The sequence below is a fragment of the Cyphomyrmex costatus genome, unplaced genomic scaffold (genome assembly GCF_001594065.2).
Source record: "Cyphomyrmex costatus isolate MS0001 unplaced genomic scaffold, Ccosl1.0 scaffold36, whole genome shotgun sequence".
Taxonomy (NCBI): Eukaryota; Metazoa; Arthropoda; class Insecta; order Hymenoptera; family Formicidae; genus Cyphomyrmex; species Cyphomyrmex costatus.
The window spans coordinates 377,418-395,157 of NW_017277774.1; the positions used below are offsets into that span (position 1 = coordinate 377,418).

General features: G+C 31.8%; 3 protein-coding genes across 3 annotated transcripts; 1 reads left to right on the forward strand and 2 right to left on the reverse strand.

Annotated features, from left to right (window-relative positions):
- Window positions 1-3,539: 3,539 nt before the first annotated feature.
- ZnT86D (solute carrier family 30 member 7) lies at window positions 3,540-5,049 on the reverse strand. The gene has a single exon (XM_018543025.1). The coding sequence runs from the start codon at window positions 5,047-5,049 to the stop codon at window positions 3,958-3,960; it is 1,092 nt and encodes a 363-aa protein (XP_018398527.1). The 3' UTR covers window positions 3,540-3,957.
- Window positions 5,050-6,834: 1,785 nt separating this feature from the next.
- Window positions 6,835-8,356, forward strand: RpS25 (ribosomal protein S25). Its single transcript, XM_018543026.1, has 3 exons — window positions 6,835-6,910; window positions 7,766-7,858; window positions 8,053-8,356. The coding sequence occupies exons 1-3, from the start codon at window positions 6,908-6,910 to the stop codon at window positions 8,314-8,316; spliced, it is 360 nt and encodes a 119-aa protein (XP_018398528.1). The 5' UTR covers window positions 6,835-6,907; the 3' UTR covers window positions 8,317-8,356.
- A 1,093-nt stretch (window positions 8,357-9,449) lies between these two features.
- Window positions 9,450-16,208, reverse strand: LOC108776366 (putative uncharacterized protein DDB_G0282133). The gene is made up of 14 exons (XM_018542965.1): window positions 16,203-16,208; window positions 15,413-15,537; window positions 15,152-15,332; window positions 14,960-15,063; window positions 14,625-14,741; window positions 14,430-14,545; window positions 14,315-14,357; window positions 13,953-14,165; window positions 13,527-13,851; window positions 12,776-13,370; window positions 11,969-12,696; window positions 11,594-11,676; window positions 10,814-10,979; window positions 9,450-10,574 (listed from the first exon to the last, which is right to left on the reverse strand). The coding sequence occupies exons 1-14, from the start codon at window positions 16,206-16,208 to the stop codon at window positions 9,450-9,452; spliced, it is 3,927 nt and encodes a 1,308-aa protein (XP_018398467.1).
- Between the last annotated feature and the right edge of the window lie 1,532 nt (window positions 16,209-17,740).

The window sequence follows — 17,740 nt, forward strand, 5'->3', positions numbered from 1 at the left end:
CACACACACACACACACACACACACACACACACACACACACACACACACACACACGCGTGTACGTGCGTTTCCGCGGCAATGTGGAAGGAAAGAAAGTTTCGAATACTCGTAATTCTTGCGATAGAAGATACATAATAGGCAGGCACCCGGCGCAAGCTATTGTTGTATAAAGTAATTAACTATTGTAATTAAGATGACTGCCAAATCGTGTAATACTTGATGAGAATCCGCGCTCTTCGCGCGCTGCACTTAGCGCTAAACTCGTTTCCAAGTTTTTGCCTATACTTAATAAAAGAAAAAACATCGCCTCGAACGTCATCGTGGACCGACAGTCATCCAATAGCATTTAATCAAATGCGGAAGCTCTGATGTCGATGTCGCACAAACGTTTTAGGAAGAGTCGTTCCTACGATCGCACGATGCGAAAGTCTATAACAAACCGCATTTTAAATGAGCTGAGAACAACGTCATACAGCGTGATTGATCAATCCTGATTAATCGCCAGTACACCAATGATAACTGCCATTCAAATGGAACCACCAATAAAAATCAAAGGGAGTAATCTGCGAAACGCGGGGGAGTCCTTACTGATTTTGAAGTTTTGTCTTGTACAAAACGCCGGTCAAAAATCTGCCATCATTTATTATAAACGTATAATACACATATATTATAAAAAATAAATTATACCTTATAAGAGATGAGATATAAATATTTTTAAGCATCTACATAATAACACAAGTAGAAAAATATTTTTACATTTTTATTTTATTAGAAAATTAGTTATAATTTTAGTGAAAAAAATTTTAATTTCGTCTTTTGAATTTTAATAATAAAAAAAGTTACTATTAATAAGTATTTTTTTAAAGAATTTGTTATATCTTCAAAGTATTTAACTTCAAATGTCTTATAATCAATTCTCCAGAAATAAAATTTTGAAAAAATGGGTTTTACTTTAAATTATTTGTACAATTAAAAATTTGGTATTGCTTAGAAATTTTATTTAAGAAAATTAAGATATAAATATTCTTCTGAAATATCAGAAGAATATTTAGATCTTTTATTTTATTTTTATTCCAACATATACAAGTTGAGTCTTAATTATACATCAGTACTTCAGAGAGTGAATCTCTAGAGTCAAGATTTTAAAAAATTTATATAAATACCCGTATAAAATTATTATTAGATATATATTTTAAAGTATTATAAATATATAATTATAATACATGTACACATGTGCATTATAGTTATATTATTATTCAATTTTAAATACTTTAAAATATCTAAAAATAATTATATATATGCATATATTTTTTCTGGACTCTATAAATTCATTGCCTAAAATATCAAATATAAACAATTAAGAATCTCTCCGCTTGATCTTGGATTTTTGACCGGTGTTATTTGGAGAAGAAGTACCCTTATCAAGGGTTTTCTCTCCCTTTTCGTAGTGTTTTTCCAAAACATACAGTACCATCCCGCGTAATCTTTTATTGTCCGATTAGATACGTAAGTGCTCCCGCTCGAGCGTGTGTACGACGAATTTTGTCATTTTTGATAGTTTGCTATGTACATAAGAGTCTCTTCGATTATACCGCGCGATGGTGACCATCGTGCGACCTGTTAAACATTTGTGAGCCCGTTTTATGAGAAAGCCAATACTCGGCAAGACTGAAGCTGATGTTACACATGCTTATACACATACAAAGAGAAACGTAAAGAGAAACATCCAGCAGAAATATACATATACAAACTACACGAACGATATATCTGCGGCGTCTTGCGAATAAGCGCCCAACGTACCCACATGTGGAATCAACTTGAGTAATTTTATTATAAATATTTATGTATTTATATGTGTACACATATCCTCTCCAAATAAATGTAATATGTGTTTGAAAACTTCATCTTGATAATCGCAAAATACAATTAGAGCACTTGCAAGAAAAACATGAGCGAGCTTGCAGAAGAAATTGCATTAACAGTTATTAGTTGATGACTTATTTTATATTACTGTATAATTATCATCATTGAGATAAGGATTGACGTAAGTAGCTAGGCAACAAAGGTTGTTAATATTAATAAAAAATAATTTCTTTTATCACAAATAAAAAAATTATTCATACAAGCATACGCGAGTTATGGATTGTTAAAAGACGTAGAGCCTATTGCAAGTATCTTTATTACTTACACTTTTCTTTAATAATAATAATAATAATCACAACGCAATTCGCGCATTTATAAATCTATATATAATGCGTTTCCTCGAGTTGTACACTGCATAGATATTCTCACTCGATTCGTCTAAGAAAAAAAGCCATTAATTGTCGCACCTGGCATGTGACCGTAATAAACGGTTTTTTCGTAAAATTAAATAATCAAAACAGTTCCATCACAATATTCAATATTCAAATATAATTGCTTGTTAAAATTGTTTGGCTTGCTTCATCACAATTGGAATCAATGCTTTGATGTGCGGGCATATTAATATGTGTATTGTGATGTATATTAATTTAATATATATTATAATATATATTAATGCGATATACGCATAAAATGCAAAATTGTTACTACAATTGATCCCTTTATCTCGTAGAATGTGACGAAATCGTTACTCTAAATCCGTATATTTAGTTCCCTATTATTTAATCATAAAGCTAAGTTTTAGAAAGAAATATCGCATTTTTCGACCAGCATCTTCAAGGATCTAAAAAATTTTTGTATTTAGGAAGAAAGTATTCTGTACAATAAATTAAGGATATTTCTAGGGAGAAGATACTTTGGAATTATCTCATCTAGATTTCTTAATTTCTGGTATAAATGCTTTCGCAAGCTTCAATCTTTTATTTGACGTCATTAACTCGCAATATTCCGTTTATTTGGCTACAACTGGCATTAGCCTAATAACATAATTATAATTTATATATAAATAATATTACATAAAAATTCATCCAACAGATTGTGCATACATAACCGGTACGGTTATTCAACAAATTGTCCACACTAAGTTATGTTTCTGTTCAAAATATTATAGTAACAAGGAAGATAATACTTAGTATGGAAAAATACAAATAGCAATCTCTCTTTTAGATCATTGTATAAAAATGAAGGATATATTTTCATGTAAAAGTACTCATTCAAGTTATGCACGGTATTTACTGTTCGTTACTTTCCTTATTTCTTGCACAAATATGACTAGCTCTCTACAGCTGTCTCCAGATTGTTATGGCCACTTACGTTGTTCTAACATATGGTACCGTTCCAAACTTACAATAATTTAATTTCATAGAAACAATTGTTTTAATCAGTTATTATACAAATTATATATATATGATTCAACACTCTCTTATTCTCGGAAGTCTTGTTTAAAAAATATTCTTACAAACACACCTTAAGGCATCATTGCAAAAATAAAAAAATCTAAGCAATGCTATTCTTATATTACAATATAGCTAAATAAAACCTGGATTTGAAATGCTTACTTGTATTATAATAATTACAAGTCAAGGCTCATACAAATAGGAATGAACCTTTGCTCCGACAGAGGTAAAGTATTTATATAAAAGACGGACAAGCAGTGACATATGTTCCAAAGAAAAGAATTTAACTGACCGTGGCTCTGAGTATCTAAATGGAGATAAGAAATTCATCTTTTATCATACATTTGTTTTAGAAACGGTTTTAATTAGTAATTTGATTCGGTTAGAAATTCTTAGAAATTATTTTTCAATCGTCCCATGTCAGCAGCTTCTCTCCTAAGGCATGCACGATCCTTAAACGATTTGTAATCCATGACGATATTGATTGCTATTCCAATGTGCACAATCACAGATTTTTGACGTAGCGAAGACATTCTGCGGCACTGCAGTGTTCCCTGTCTCCCAGCTTTGACAGAGTTTAGACACGCTTCCATTACAGTCGTAAGAATACTCCGCAATGCGCGTCATGCTTTTCGTAGATCACATAGGAGCGTAATCGAGTTGAACCGTGAGATGTCTAACGCCCGCCGCCTGAAAAATCTTTTGCGTTGTCATCACGACAGATTTAGGATCTACTTCTCTCGCCACCTCCAGTTTCAAACATCCGACATACACATCTGAGCACAGAGTCCAAAAATGTGCATCTTGCACACTGTAGACACCAGGTATCTGTGTTACCTTGTTGTAGCACTGCGACAGTACATGATCCAGAGCTACCGGCTGTCTCTGCATAAGTATCTCCCACGACTCTTTCATCAATGAAATTACACTTAAAACTATCAATACTGCTATGAGCATAGAGCATATTGGATCGGCGATCATCCAGCCGAACATTTGCATCAGTACCGCCGATATGATAACTCCCACAGATCCCAGAGTGTCTGCAAGTATATGCAGGAATACGCCCTTCATGATTTGCGAGTTCGTACCACTGAAGGACATTTCCATCTCAACATGATGGTCATAGTTATGATTCAAGAGAGAGTAGTCATGATTTTGAGAATGAGAGTGACCATGATGTCCCCTCCCGCCATGACTATGACCATGATTGTGACTATGTCCATGGCCATGTCCATGGCCATGTCCATGTTTAAATGCACATATCCCTACTAAATTCACTATCAATCCCAACACAGAGACAACAAAGAGCCTTTCATGTTTAATCTCTGGTGGCTCAATGGCTCGTTCCACTGCTTCTGACATAATAAACAAGGCTATAAACAATAGAAGCAGTCCATTCACAAAACCACCCAACACTTCGGCTCTAACATATCCATATGAGTATCTGTCGTTTGCCCTCCACTTGGTGATGACAGATGCCGCTAAACCAAACAGCAGGCCAGTGCAGTCGAAGAACATATGGAAACTGTCGGAGATAAGACCGAGACTGTTGGTCCATATTCCATAAAACAGCTCGACGAAGGCAAAAGACAGGTTCAGAATCAGGAACAGAAATAAGTTACGGGTGTTCGGATCAGAGAAGATGAGACGTTTCCAACTCAGCAGCTTCTCCTTAATCCTACTTCGGAAGTTGGAACGCGAATCACGTGGACTGTGAGAAAGGGGCAGCATCTTGGAATCACACTGATCCTACAGGCCTGAATCTGTCCTAAGGAAAAAATTTAGTGTTATAACAAGATGGATGAAAAAGTTAATAAAAGTAAAATATCAGTATAAAAGTAAAATAAAGATATCAATGCAATATTTCGGTATTAAGTTAAAATAAAAACATCAAAGTAAGTAAAGTTTCTACATTAAAATGAAACAAAGATACTAAAGTAAAGCTTTGATATTAAAATAAAACAAAAATATCAAATTACAGCTTCAGTATTAAAAAAAAAATAAAATAAAGACACCAAGTGGTAAAGTTTGATATTACTATAAAACAAAACCTCATCAAAATAAAGTTTCAGTATCAAAAAAGAATAAAATAAAGGCACTTTTACTAAAGTAAAACTCTATTAAAATAAAATAAAGATAGTCTAAGATAAAGCTTTGAAATAAGCACTGAAATAATACAAAGACACCAAAATAAAGTAAAATTAAAATTGAAGGACTCTTTATATGAAAATAAAAATTAAACAAGGTGAAGGACAATAAGAGTCAATTTATAAGTGAACAAGAAAGCGATTATAACATTAAAAATATAATATGAATTTAAAAAAGAATACAATAAAAGTACTTAGCCGCTATTGACCAAATTAAAAATTAGAATATCGGTCAATATAATATAGAAAATCGCTCGATGTAATATGTCGTGCCGTAACATGTTTCGACTCTTGGTTTGAGTCCTCTTCAGACGTTCAACAAAAAATTACTTCTTTATATACAATTAAGTCAAAATTTTTCACTGACTCCTCGATTTCTCCCTTCGTTACACAACATTGGCAATACAAGATGGCAAAGTCGTATATTGAAACAATGTATCTGTAACTTAGCATGAGAATGAATTTCTTGTTTACTTATGAATTGACTCTTATTGTTCTTCACCTTGTTTAATTTTTATTACCAAAATAAAGCTTCGCTAAAGTAAAGACATTCTAAATATACCTAGTCATACCTTTTCTCTCAAAAATTATATTTATACTTTTCACAATCTAAACAGCAAAACAACCGTCTGTATTTTCGTAAACGTGTACAGCTGTGCACGTACATATGTTGCCATAAGACATACCCGAGGTAATTATCCAGAAATCACGTAAATATTTGAATTAAGTGCAGATGTACATCTGTTCAACAAAATAATCAAAGACTCCGGAGTCTCTTCCGCAACACAAAGCACGAAGAGACAAAGCAATTAGCCATTAATCAGACCAGTCGACATACGACATTCCCAGCTGTTTGACACGCGTCAAATTCGTTAATTGGAGCAATACGTACAAACATGTGCGTGCATGCGTGCATACATACACGCACGGCCACGTCCAACGTCCAGGGTGACCTAACCTAACCTCCTCAAACGCCCCGTGCAAGACTCACCTGTCGCACCGTCAAGTCCGTCCCGTCGATGTCAATCCGCTGTTCCGTACCGCATGCCGGCTGTCAGAGATGCAGAGAACCGGATCGCGCGTGGCAGGAAGGTGCACTGTGGAGGAGCGTGGCCATACCGCGTGGTCCCGGTCGATCGATCGGTCGGTCGGTGAACGGAAGGAACGAGAGCCGACCGCGTCGCAAACGAGGACGGACGCGCGAAATGAAATTCGACGGCGACAGTTGACGTTTCCTCTCGTAAATTTTCCGACGTCGACGACTCGCCTCCCCGCAATACGTCCACGTCGCCACGACTTCGATTAACGTAGTTGCCAAATTCGGGCTGTAGAATCGGTGTAGATGGTAGTGCAATCGCTATACCGCGAGCGGAAAAGACGTCGCAGGTTGCACGCCATGGCGTACATTCCACTTCCGTTTTCTTTTTCACGCGACAGCCACCATGGTAAGTTCACGTGTTAACTGTGCGACGTTTTCAATGCGATCTCGTGATAGATTCATAGATATTACGTAGAGTACGAAAGCCTCGTGAAAAATGGTAAATTATTATCAGATTGCAAGTTATGTGCCAGATACACTTTGTTTATGTACGTGGAGCATTTTTCGTCTCAGCGGATCTTTCACGTTGCTACACCAAATTTAATTTCTTTGCTTTATTTTCAATTTGATAATGATATAATATTTAGCGCTGAAAGCAAGATGACGATTGTATTCAAAGAATATATTGGAATGACAGCTGGAGATTATTACATCAATAACATAACCTGTCTTTTTTCTGGATTCTTCATGCTTAAAGTTTGTCTGTGTCTGTTAATATTTCTATAACTTTTAAATGTCTTTTGTAAATTTGAGTACAAATGCGATGTAACGTATGTTGTTCTCTTCAATTTCTCTTTGAGTTTTAAATATCACATTTATGGACTACATTCATAGGCCTGTTATAAAGTTTTGTATAGTTAATCTTTTCTCTTTTTCTCTTCAATGTGAAAAAAGAAGTAAATATGAACTATGTAAGAAGTTCAATCTAAGGATGGAACGTAAAGAAAAAACACTAAAAAAAGTAATAAGTACTAAAGATGCATAAGATAATTTAAACAATACATCTGTAAAATATTAACAAAATCTCCGTTTTATGGATATGTATAGATCTGTAATTTTTTGTAAAATTTATGATGACCAGCTATTTTCTAGATAGGTACTATGACAGTAAAATACTGATTTAATGAGTCTGACTGTAACTCTCAGATACAATTAAATTTGATCTTGCTACAAATGTCTTATATTTAATTTATTATTACAGCCGCCTAAAAAGGATACAAAGAGTTCCTCTAAACAGCCTCAGAAAACCCAAAAGAAGAAGGAAGGTGGATCTGGTGGAAAGGCCAAGAAGAAGGTTGGTATCCTTAATCATAACAATCACAATAGATAATTTCAAACAATTAATGTTATTTGATGTGTAATTTTTTCAACTTGAATAACTATGGAAGTAAAAATTGATTTAATGAGTCTGATAAGATTTTTTTAATTATTTTCATATTATAATGTTAAAATAGTTTTGATACAATGTTTTTTTTTATATTCTTGCAGAAGTGGTCCAAAGGAAAAGTACGTGATAAGTTAAACAATCAAGTACTCTTCGACAAACCTACATATGAGAAGCTATTGAAAGAAGTACCGCAATACAAATTGATTACTCCGTCGATTGTTAGCGAAAGATTAAAAATTAGGGGATCTCTCGCAAGACGGGCACTGATAGAACTTCAACAGAAAGGCTTGATCAAGCAAGTTGTGCAGCATCATGCACAACTTATCTATACACGCACTACTAAGGGAGATGACCCAGCAGTATAATATGTAAAGATCAATTTAATAAAAAAAAACTTAAAACCAAGATATAATTCTCTATTCTTTTAAATGTGTTTACAATTTATTAACTAATTAGTATTTTTATAATTGTGAATAGTATTTGATGATAAAATTAAGATTGTGCATTAGTACGCTATACAAGTAATTCCATTTACATATTTCCTGTATCACACCATCCATTACACATCTCCAAAAGTAGATAAAGGATTAATAATAATTATTAAATTTTCATGAATCTCTCAAAAAGTCTTCGGCTTTTCATCAATTATTTTGTGAATTTTACCAATTTATAAACTTAAAAAAAAATTATTTTAACATATATTACAAAAGAAAGTAACATGTTTCTTATTTTTTATGGTAATTCAAAGTAGCTGTAACAAAAAAATATATAGAATTTCTCTAAGCAAGTTAAGAAACAGAATTTTAATTTTTCAATCGTTATTTAAAAAATATAAAAAAGTCGAAAAGTTATACTTACATAAAATTATTTTATTACATTTTAGTGTAACAAAAAATAAGTTTCACATTTTACATTAAAGAACAGTAATTATATTATTACATAGAATTTGGCAATTATATTTCCTAACAATTTATGGACAGGAGAAAATTAGCAGAAAATAAAAAATAATTAAAAATGAATTCGATAAATTTTTTTTATTCAATTTATACTAATTTATAATAATTTAACCACACAAAACTTGTTCGACAAATATCTACTATTTTCTGCTTTTTTCATGCTGTCCATTTTTTTATTATACAGAATATTTTTCCATATTAATCTTTTCTCTATTGAAATGTTTAACTTTCTGATTTGATTTTTGATATTTCAGGAACGTACTCATCGCATCAGAGATAAAGTTTCGCTGCATCCACTTTTTGTCCGCTTTGTTAGATATTAAATTTTAATTTCGTATTTTTAAGCGAATGATTATTATCTCTATTCTCAATATTACAATGGCTACGTTCAGCAGACTCAACAGTTGAGTGAGCGCTCGCTGTTATTGGTGTATTCTTTTAGATCATCCAATCAAATTTTAAATCTAGAAGAATATACCAATAACAGAGAGCGCTCACTCAACTGTTAAGTCTGCTGAACGTAGCCAATATCTTACCTGTTGTTAACTATAGTTATCTAAGCCAGGTAACTGATTTGTATGCGTACGCCACTGATCATTAGTGTTGAACTTATGATTTTTAAATAATTCGGGTTTAGAATCGATTAGATTTTGTATCTTACACAAATCTATACTCACTTTGAAACAAAATTTATTACTTTTGGTTCTAGTCTCACCGTTATGATGTACAGTATTTTCTTGAAATGCTATGCATTGAATTAACTTTTTAGAATCGCATGCATCGATTTGCTTACTTAAAATACTATGATCGTTAAATCTTGTAATATTCGAGACACGCGTGGCGTTCCGATTATTAATCTTCGATTTCACAACGTTCATACTATCTAAATATTTAAAACCGTTCTGTAATGTAGGAGAATCATCTATATGATCATTATCAATTTTGTCGCCATCAGTATGTTGACTTAAAATAGTGATATTATTTTGCGATATTTTCTCAATGTTTTTATTCATATTAACAACATTTAAATCAACCTCGACACTGTGCGCTATTTTATTAGTTTCTTTGACAAATAGTTGAGCCTTAGACCTTTCTTCCGTATGCATGGAAATTACATTATGTACGGACATTTGTTTATGCTGTACAGTTTCTAAACTAACTCGTGAACCTCGGTTACAATTGTTCGAATTGAACGTTATATCATTCACGATATTATCTACATTTGGATTACAAATTGTTTGATTTAATATATTTACATTAGTATCACTTGAGAGACGCGTCTCACTATCATTGCTATTCTCATCATTAAAACAATTGTTCATTGCGCTGTCAACATTGCTCCCCGAATTTACATTATCTAATGAATCGTTATACGGTGGTACTCTACATCTGATCGGATTTAAATTCTCTTTAGCATCATCCCGATCGTGCGCTATGTATGTTTTATCATTAATTGACAAATTTTCATTCTTCAGAGAGCGATAAAGCTTATCAGAACATTGTCTCGCAGTTGTGATATTGTCGATGTAATCTGAACTGCACGAAGCTTCACGAAATGCAATGGTGGACATTTCTTTTTCCTCCGGTGCAGCTACGCCTGTCAATCTCTTATTTTCTTTGAGGTTTTTCATCGAGATATTTACAGAGAATGTATCATATAAAGTCATCTGAGCAAAAAAATAACATACAATTAAGTTAACGCATGACAAAAATTAGTAAATAAAGCCTAACACGTAATTGAAAAATAGGTAAGAAACAGGGAACAATAGATTTAAAAAACCGTGTATATTAGAGTATATGATTTTTGATAAGTTGAATCCGTTATTCCGTCGTTCTTATTGCCTGTGCTTTTCAATTATAGCTCAAGTTTTATTGTCATTGTCAATGAGATCTACATAAAACGTACCTGAATATTGTTAGACGCGCAAACTCGAAATTTAAGGTCTTGTAGATTCATGTAAAACGGTATCAGTCCAGGTCGATGACATGTAGTGTGGTTGTTGGTAATTTGTGGGAAGACGTTGCAGGTTTTGACAGATCTTTGGCGAGTAATGGTCTTTTTGTTGAAGACGCTACACAGTAATACATAAATATTAATGCATAAAAGATTTCATTCATATATAGAATTCAATTTTTATTTTTCATCGTACTGACTTGTCAATCATTTACACTCAAAAAGAAGTTTCTTCGATTAAAAAAAAAATTGTTTAAATCAAAGAAATTCGTGCATTGTGCACTATATAGTTAAAGAAAAGTTTCTTTGATTTGAATGTTTGATTTGATCATTTCTCAAAATCAAGTAAATCTGGAGACACAGTAATATCTCGGCGCTAAGCCAGGCGCACCGATTTTTATTTTTCTCAGACATTTTTACTTTAACTTAAAAAAATCAACGAAGGAAACAATTACTTCAATCTAAACTTTACTTTTTTCTTTGTATACAAATAACTTGCAATAAGGATTAAAATTAGAAACCAGTGATCTCAGATTGAGAGAATCTGACGCATGCATACTGACTTTTTTTTATATTGATTTGGCCACATGATTGAGAATTTTTAAGAATTCAGAAACTTTCTTTATGTTACAAACAATCAATTTTAACTTTAAAAACACTAATGTTAACGTGTATGCGTTAGAAGTCTCGTAATCTGGGATCATCGAGTTAAATACTTAAAAATGTACTCACTTTCTAAGGGAATCGTTTGATGGGTCTTCTTTATAGTTGGTTGAATCAAGTTCAGCAGGCCTGGTGCCTGCATCCCCGTCACACTGTTAGAATCGCAAGATATACACTAAAGAGGAGGTACGGGGAAATTGATTTACAACACTTAATACTCCCCGTACCATGTTTCTTATCAAAATATACTTTTACTTTATTCAATTAAGAACGCGGTTTTTTTTTTACAAATATTTATTGTATAAAAATATTTTAACGTTAATCTAATAATATATATCCGAAAATTGATTTTATGTGTTTTATGTATGTGATTTTATGTATAAAATATTTCTAGTTTTTGACTGGATATTTAACGTAAACTGTTGAATTTCTTGAGTTACTTACGTAAGATGTATTTGTGGAAATATTCTCAACATTGGATGTACTAGCAAGTACATCTTTCTTCAATGCAGCTTCTTGTTGATTTACTGTTACTATTCGTTTGTCGCTCAAAACAGGCGCAGTTACATTAGTCATTACTGGTTGATTTATAAGCAGAGTCGGATTACGAAGCACAGTGATATTATCTGTCATATTCGGCAGAATCACACTATTCGATGGTATAGCATATACGTTTGATTTATTTCTTCCAACATTTTGATTAAATGTCGTAAAATTCGGGTTAGATATTTCTTGAAGATAGTAACTACCAATTGGCAACAAAACTGGATTATTCTCGGCAAAAGTCACGAATTCTGTCGTATTTGCTTGTGCAACACAGTTTTCGTTTCTCTGGTTTAAATTAACACGTACATTATTTCCATCCAAATTTGATACAAATTGGTTTAAATGTTGCACATTATTCGCTTTAAGAATTTGTTTAGAATTATGTTGTAAAGATAAATTATTTCTTTGATCGTTTAACGAATTGAAAGTGTTTATAGATGTTCTTTCATTTTGCTGCCTATCTGTATTATTTACACTATTTTCTGCATCATTTTGAGTATTATTTGTTTCATTTGTATCAGTACTATATTGTATTGGTACTAGGACAGCTTGAGAACACGTTTCGTGTAATCTTTCGTCGAAACTATTTCTTTTAACCTTCTTACAATTGTTAGTAATGTTACTCGCTGAAAAATAGAACATATTGTTATTAATCATAATACAATCATGATATATAACTTTCTTTTCTTTTTCTCCTTAAATTACCTTCGTACATACTACGCTTCATAGATGGGACATGAGTGACGAGTTCCTCCAATGTTTCATTTACAGAAACAAGTGAGGTATCAGTGATATTCTTATTTAACGTGATGTTGTCACATACAACATCAGGTACGTTTTCGAATACTTCACGTGATAGAGAAATAACATTAGTAATTTTGATATTCATAACTGACGAATCGTTAGTATCTTCTGTGTTGGTTTCCACATTGTTTGAAGTAACCAGATCTATCGTGGATTTTTGTGGCGTAACTACATCGATTTGGTCTTTGAAGATAGTAGATTTATTTTCCTTTGAAGTCTCTTTCTTTGATAAATTGATTGTCGCTATACTTTTGCTCTCAGATGCTGCAAAATTCTCTGTTGCATCTAACAGAGTAATCTTCGATGTTGATGTGCTAGGAAGACACGAACTCGAACTGCCAAATTGTATAGACTGCTTCATGTGTGTAGGTGAAAGATTAATATTTTGTGTTGACATCTTTAACGTTGATGTGCTAGGAAGACACAAACTGTGATATTGTATACGGTGCTGCATGTGTTTAAATGGAAGATACATTTTCTGTGTTGATGTAACAAGCTGTAATAAAAGTAAATAAATCAATAAATTTACGATGATGTATACAATTTCGTTCAACAAAAATTCAGTGCTTTTAATCATAAACTTGTTAAAAACATAGTTTAAATATTTTTAAGTCTTTCTCTTTTCATGTATTCTAATTAATCAATCATTTACCTTCACATCATCATCATCGCTTTCAATTGTGATAACATCCATCTTCTTTTGAATCGGCTGAAATTTTTCATCATTTTTGCTGAGCAACTGTTTTTCTTTCTGGAGGCTAACTTCCTTATTTTTTTGCTGAAGAGCTAACTGTTTTTCTTTCTGGGAGCTATTTTGCTTACTTCTTCGCTGAAGAATATTTTCTTTACTTTTCTTACTTTCTTTACTTGTTGATGGCTCTTTCTTCACATCGTCATTTTTTGATAATGATCCATCTTTCATGCTAGTTTCAATAACAGCTATATTCTTTTCAAGCTCAGTATTTGTCAAATCTAACCTGCTAAATAAAATAGTATATTACATCAAGGCAAATATCCTATAAAATTTAAATATTTTGTATTACTATTATTATCATTTTTTATTATCATTATTATCAACCATTCGTTTAGTTTGGTCATTTTCTGTTGTATTTTAAAAGAACGTGGCCCAGGTCGCAATTTAATGTCCAGGAGAGACTCCAAGGAAGAAGATGAATCGGTCAATAAGCACTGTATAGGAAAGTCGGTTCCCACAGAGATGTCTGTATCACTGTTATTATCCAAATTTGAATCTGAGTCTGAATCTAAGTCTGAATCAGAATTCCTATTCTGACTAGTATTAAAAGAAAGAAAAAAAATATGTACAAATTAGACATGCTGTCAAATGTGTGAGATGTTATTTGTTTGATCATCACAATTCGAGATAAACATTTCAGGAATTTTCCATCATTTGTAAGATTAAAAAATAGATATGATGCATACCTGCCTATTGAAGTACTGTGATCTAGTTTTACACGGTCATTACCTTTATTAAAAAGATATATAAAGATTATAAATGTCATAATTATAATGTATTTTTCTTTTACAGCATACATACTCAATATTGATGTACATTCTTCGCACTCCCATACTGGATTAGCCCACTTTAATTGCCCACAAAACATATGGATACCTTGCGAACCGCAAGTTCGACATAGGGCCAATTCCCATTTACTATATATTTCATAAACATTTTATTATGTTTCTTGTATAGCACATAGATTTAATATCATTATAAGCAAGTATTACTTACGCGTTATTACTTGTATACTTCCTTCCCTTTGGACAAAGACATTTTGATGCATCGCACTGATCATGCCTGTATAAAAGCTCTTCAAATGCATTTGGTACCAATTCCCACGAAGCATCTCTAATTATATAAAAAAATTCTTGTATATCATTATGTACTTTACATGCTCTTTATACATATATATATATAATGAATTAGTGTATATAGCATTAATATATAGTAAATATTAATCTAAAAATAATTTCTACATATTCCTAACTTTCATTAACAACTGAGTTTATTACATATTGCAAAAAATAAAAAAAAATGATCGTTAGATTTTGTTTCGCCGTACTTACTGACTTGGTACGAAAATTCCATATTCTAACATAGCTTTTTGAAAATCTTTTTTATTGTTACATAAGGGGCACTTGAAAAAATATCCAGCACTTAATGCGAGTTGCTGAAAAATGAGAGATTGTCTTGGATATATAAATCTCATATTCATATTATTAAAAAAATATTATGCATAAAGCCATATTAAGACTAACTTGAACACAAATGCGATGAAACCATGCATCCTTTTTACAGCAAGGAGCCCATAACGACTTCACAATGTCATTAGTGTTAACTTTGTCATAACAAATGTAACATACTACATCTACTGAAGTAGCCTGTTTTAGAACTTGTTCATCAATGTTTTGTTTCGGTCTGTGATTTTTGCAATACGATCTGAAACATTTCAAATAAATTATTCGATGGTCACTGCAATCACAATCGTCATGCACCGATCAGTCAAAATTTTCTCTTACCTAAATTCACCGAAAAATTGATGCAGAGAACCAGCTTTCACACCACAAGGAAAATGAAAAATCCGTTTGCATCTTATATTACAACAACCCAAAGTAGCACCTAGCTTTTTGCAATATGAGCATGCCTAAAAGCATTAAAATCTCCTTCATTAAAATAAAAATTCTTCAAAATCCTTCAAAAGAAATTATTAAGTTTAACAAAGACAAATGTAATTATAAGATACTTGACTCGTAACGGAAATATATTTTTTACTTTAAAGGAACATGAAATCTACTATTAGTTTTATTTACTTACAAAATTACAACCTAAAGTTACAAGAAAAGACTTCCAATTTGCAAATTCAAAAAAATTATGAAACTTTGACAATACATAGAAGATATGATATGTAATAAACAATATTTTTTCTGCTCAAATTTACTCTGAAGAAGTAAAGTCAGCCTTCAAAGATTCATCCTAATTTTTCGTTTTTATTTTATTATTTACCAACAACAGAAGAGAGACAAAACATTTTAAAGTGAAAATTTATTTCTCTTAATAAGATTTATTAAGAATTATTTAAAAATTATTTAAAAAAAATACAAGTAAAAAAGCAAGAGCAACATATTCAATATTGATATTCTGTAACTTTTTTATAATACTGTATAATACATTAATATACGTTTTATTTGACTATATTTACAATTAGTTGAAATTAGCTGCTTTCGATATATAAAATACATAGAAAAACCAGAACGAATTCACTTCAAATGAGAAGCTATTATTGCCGCCTTTTATTACACATTACAATACGTTCATTCTTCGTTCGTATTTCGATAATTTTAAATTGCTCATATAATTAAATAATTAATAAGTTTCCAAATCAATAATCTTATTTTAAAAACTAATTTTTTTTGAAATTTTGTTCTGTTTCCTTTTATTGATAAATAATAAAATAAAAATCGAAAATGGGCCAATCTTCAGGGATTGCATGGTCTACTTTTTTTTCTCTCTAATATAAAAAGAAAATAAAGATCCTGGAATATGGAAAAAATAACCTTAATAATGCAATAGAATTGGTGCTCTCTATTTAGTAAAACAAATCAACACAAGTTTTTATTTTTGTTACTTATGGATTGCAAAGATAGAACATTTGTGTCAACAAATTTGTTGTGTCGATGGATGTCATTAAATGGAAAGCATCTATTATAATACTTTTTAATATATGTACCAATTTCTTTCCCCTGCGAAGTTCCTTTTGTATATCTTCAGCAAGAAATCCAAGTATGCCTTCGTTATCATTCCCTTTCTGCTCCATGTTCGAGGACAAGAGCTAAAAATTTATGTGATTAATGCCATTTCCATCAATGTAAATTAACTTTAATCTCAGTTCAAGCCCTTATTTTTTAAATCCTTCTCTACTTTTAATGAAGATTAAGTTGAATCAAAATTAAAGTTAATCTACATTGATAGAAATGGGCAGAAGTAGTAACATAAAAAACAATAATTTTGAAGACATTTCTGTCTCTCTAAGTTTGTGTTAAAGTCTGTTTTCTATAGCTGACCTAGTATATATTTTAAAGTATGTGTAAGTTTAATATTTGGTGAAAATTCTATAACAAAAAACAAATATCTTTTGGACTTAGATATGTTTTTGAACATGTTCGATAACATAGCAACAAAGAGATAGCAGTAAGCTGACATTTCATATATAGCATGCTGCGACAGCAAAATGTTATTATTGGTTAAAAATTTTTTATGAGATGACTTTTTTATCATTTTCAAAAATTTAAATCACATGACATTTTACTGTCATAAAGTGCAAAAAGTCAGTTGTAGAAATCAGATAAGACCAGTGTTTTGATACATTCAAGACTATCATCACAATATCGAAAACCTACCAAACAATAATAGTGGGTGACAATTCCCTGGTATTCATAGATCTTTCCATATTCCAGTTCATTGTCTTCAGCCAAATTACAGAAGCAACAGACCTTAGAAGAAGATGGCTTGTTCTTGGACATTGTATTTGAATGACAAAAGTAGATGCTCATCAACAGTCACAGTCAGAAAGTGACAATTGGCTGAGATGGCAACAAATTGGAGCATCTCATTATCTCAACAGAATCTGTGAACCGTGTCTGTGACACAAACGTAAGCGAAGTATCGCAAACAACGGTTTGTTACGCTTATCTGACAGATTTTATGGATACAGATTATTCACCTCGTAAACGCGTTGTCGTACACGACATACACGCAACAATTATACTATAAAAAGATCACAAAAGTCGTAAGTCAGGACGTAATTTCTCTTCAAAATTGCTCAAATTTTCAAAATCGTTGAACCACTC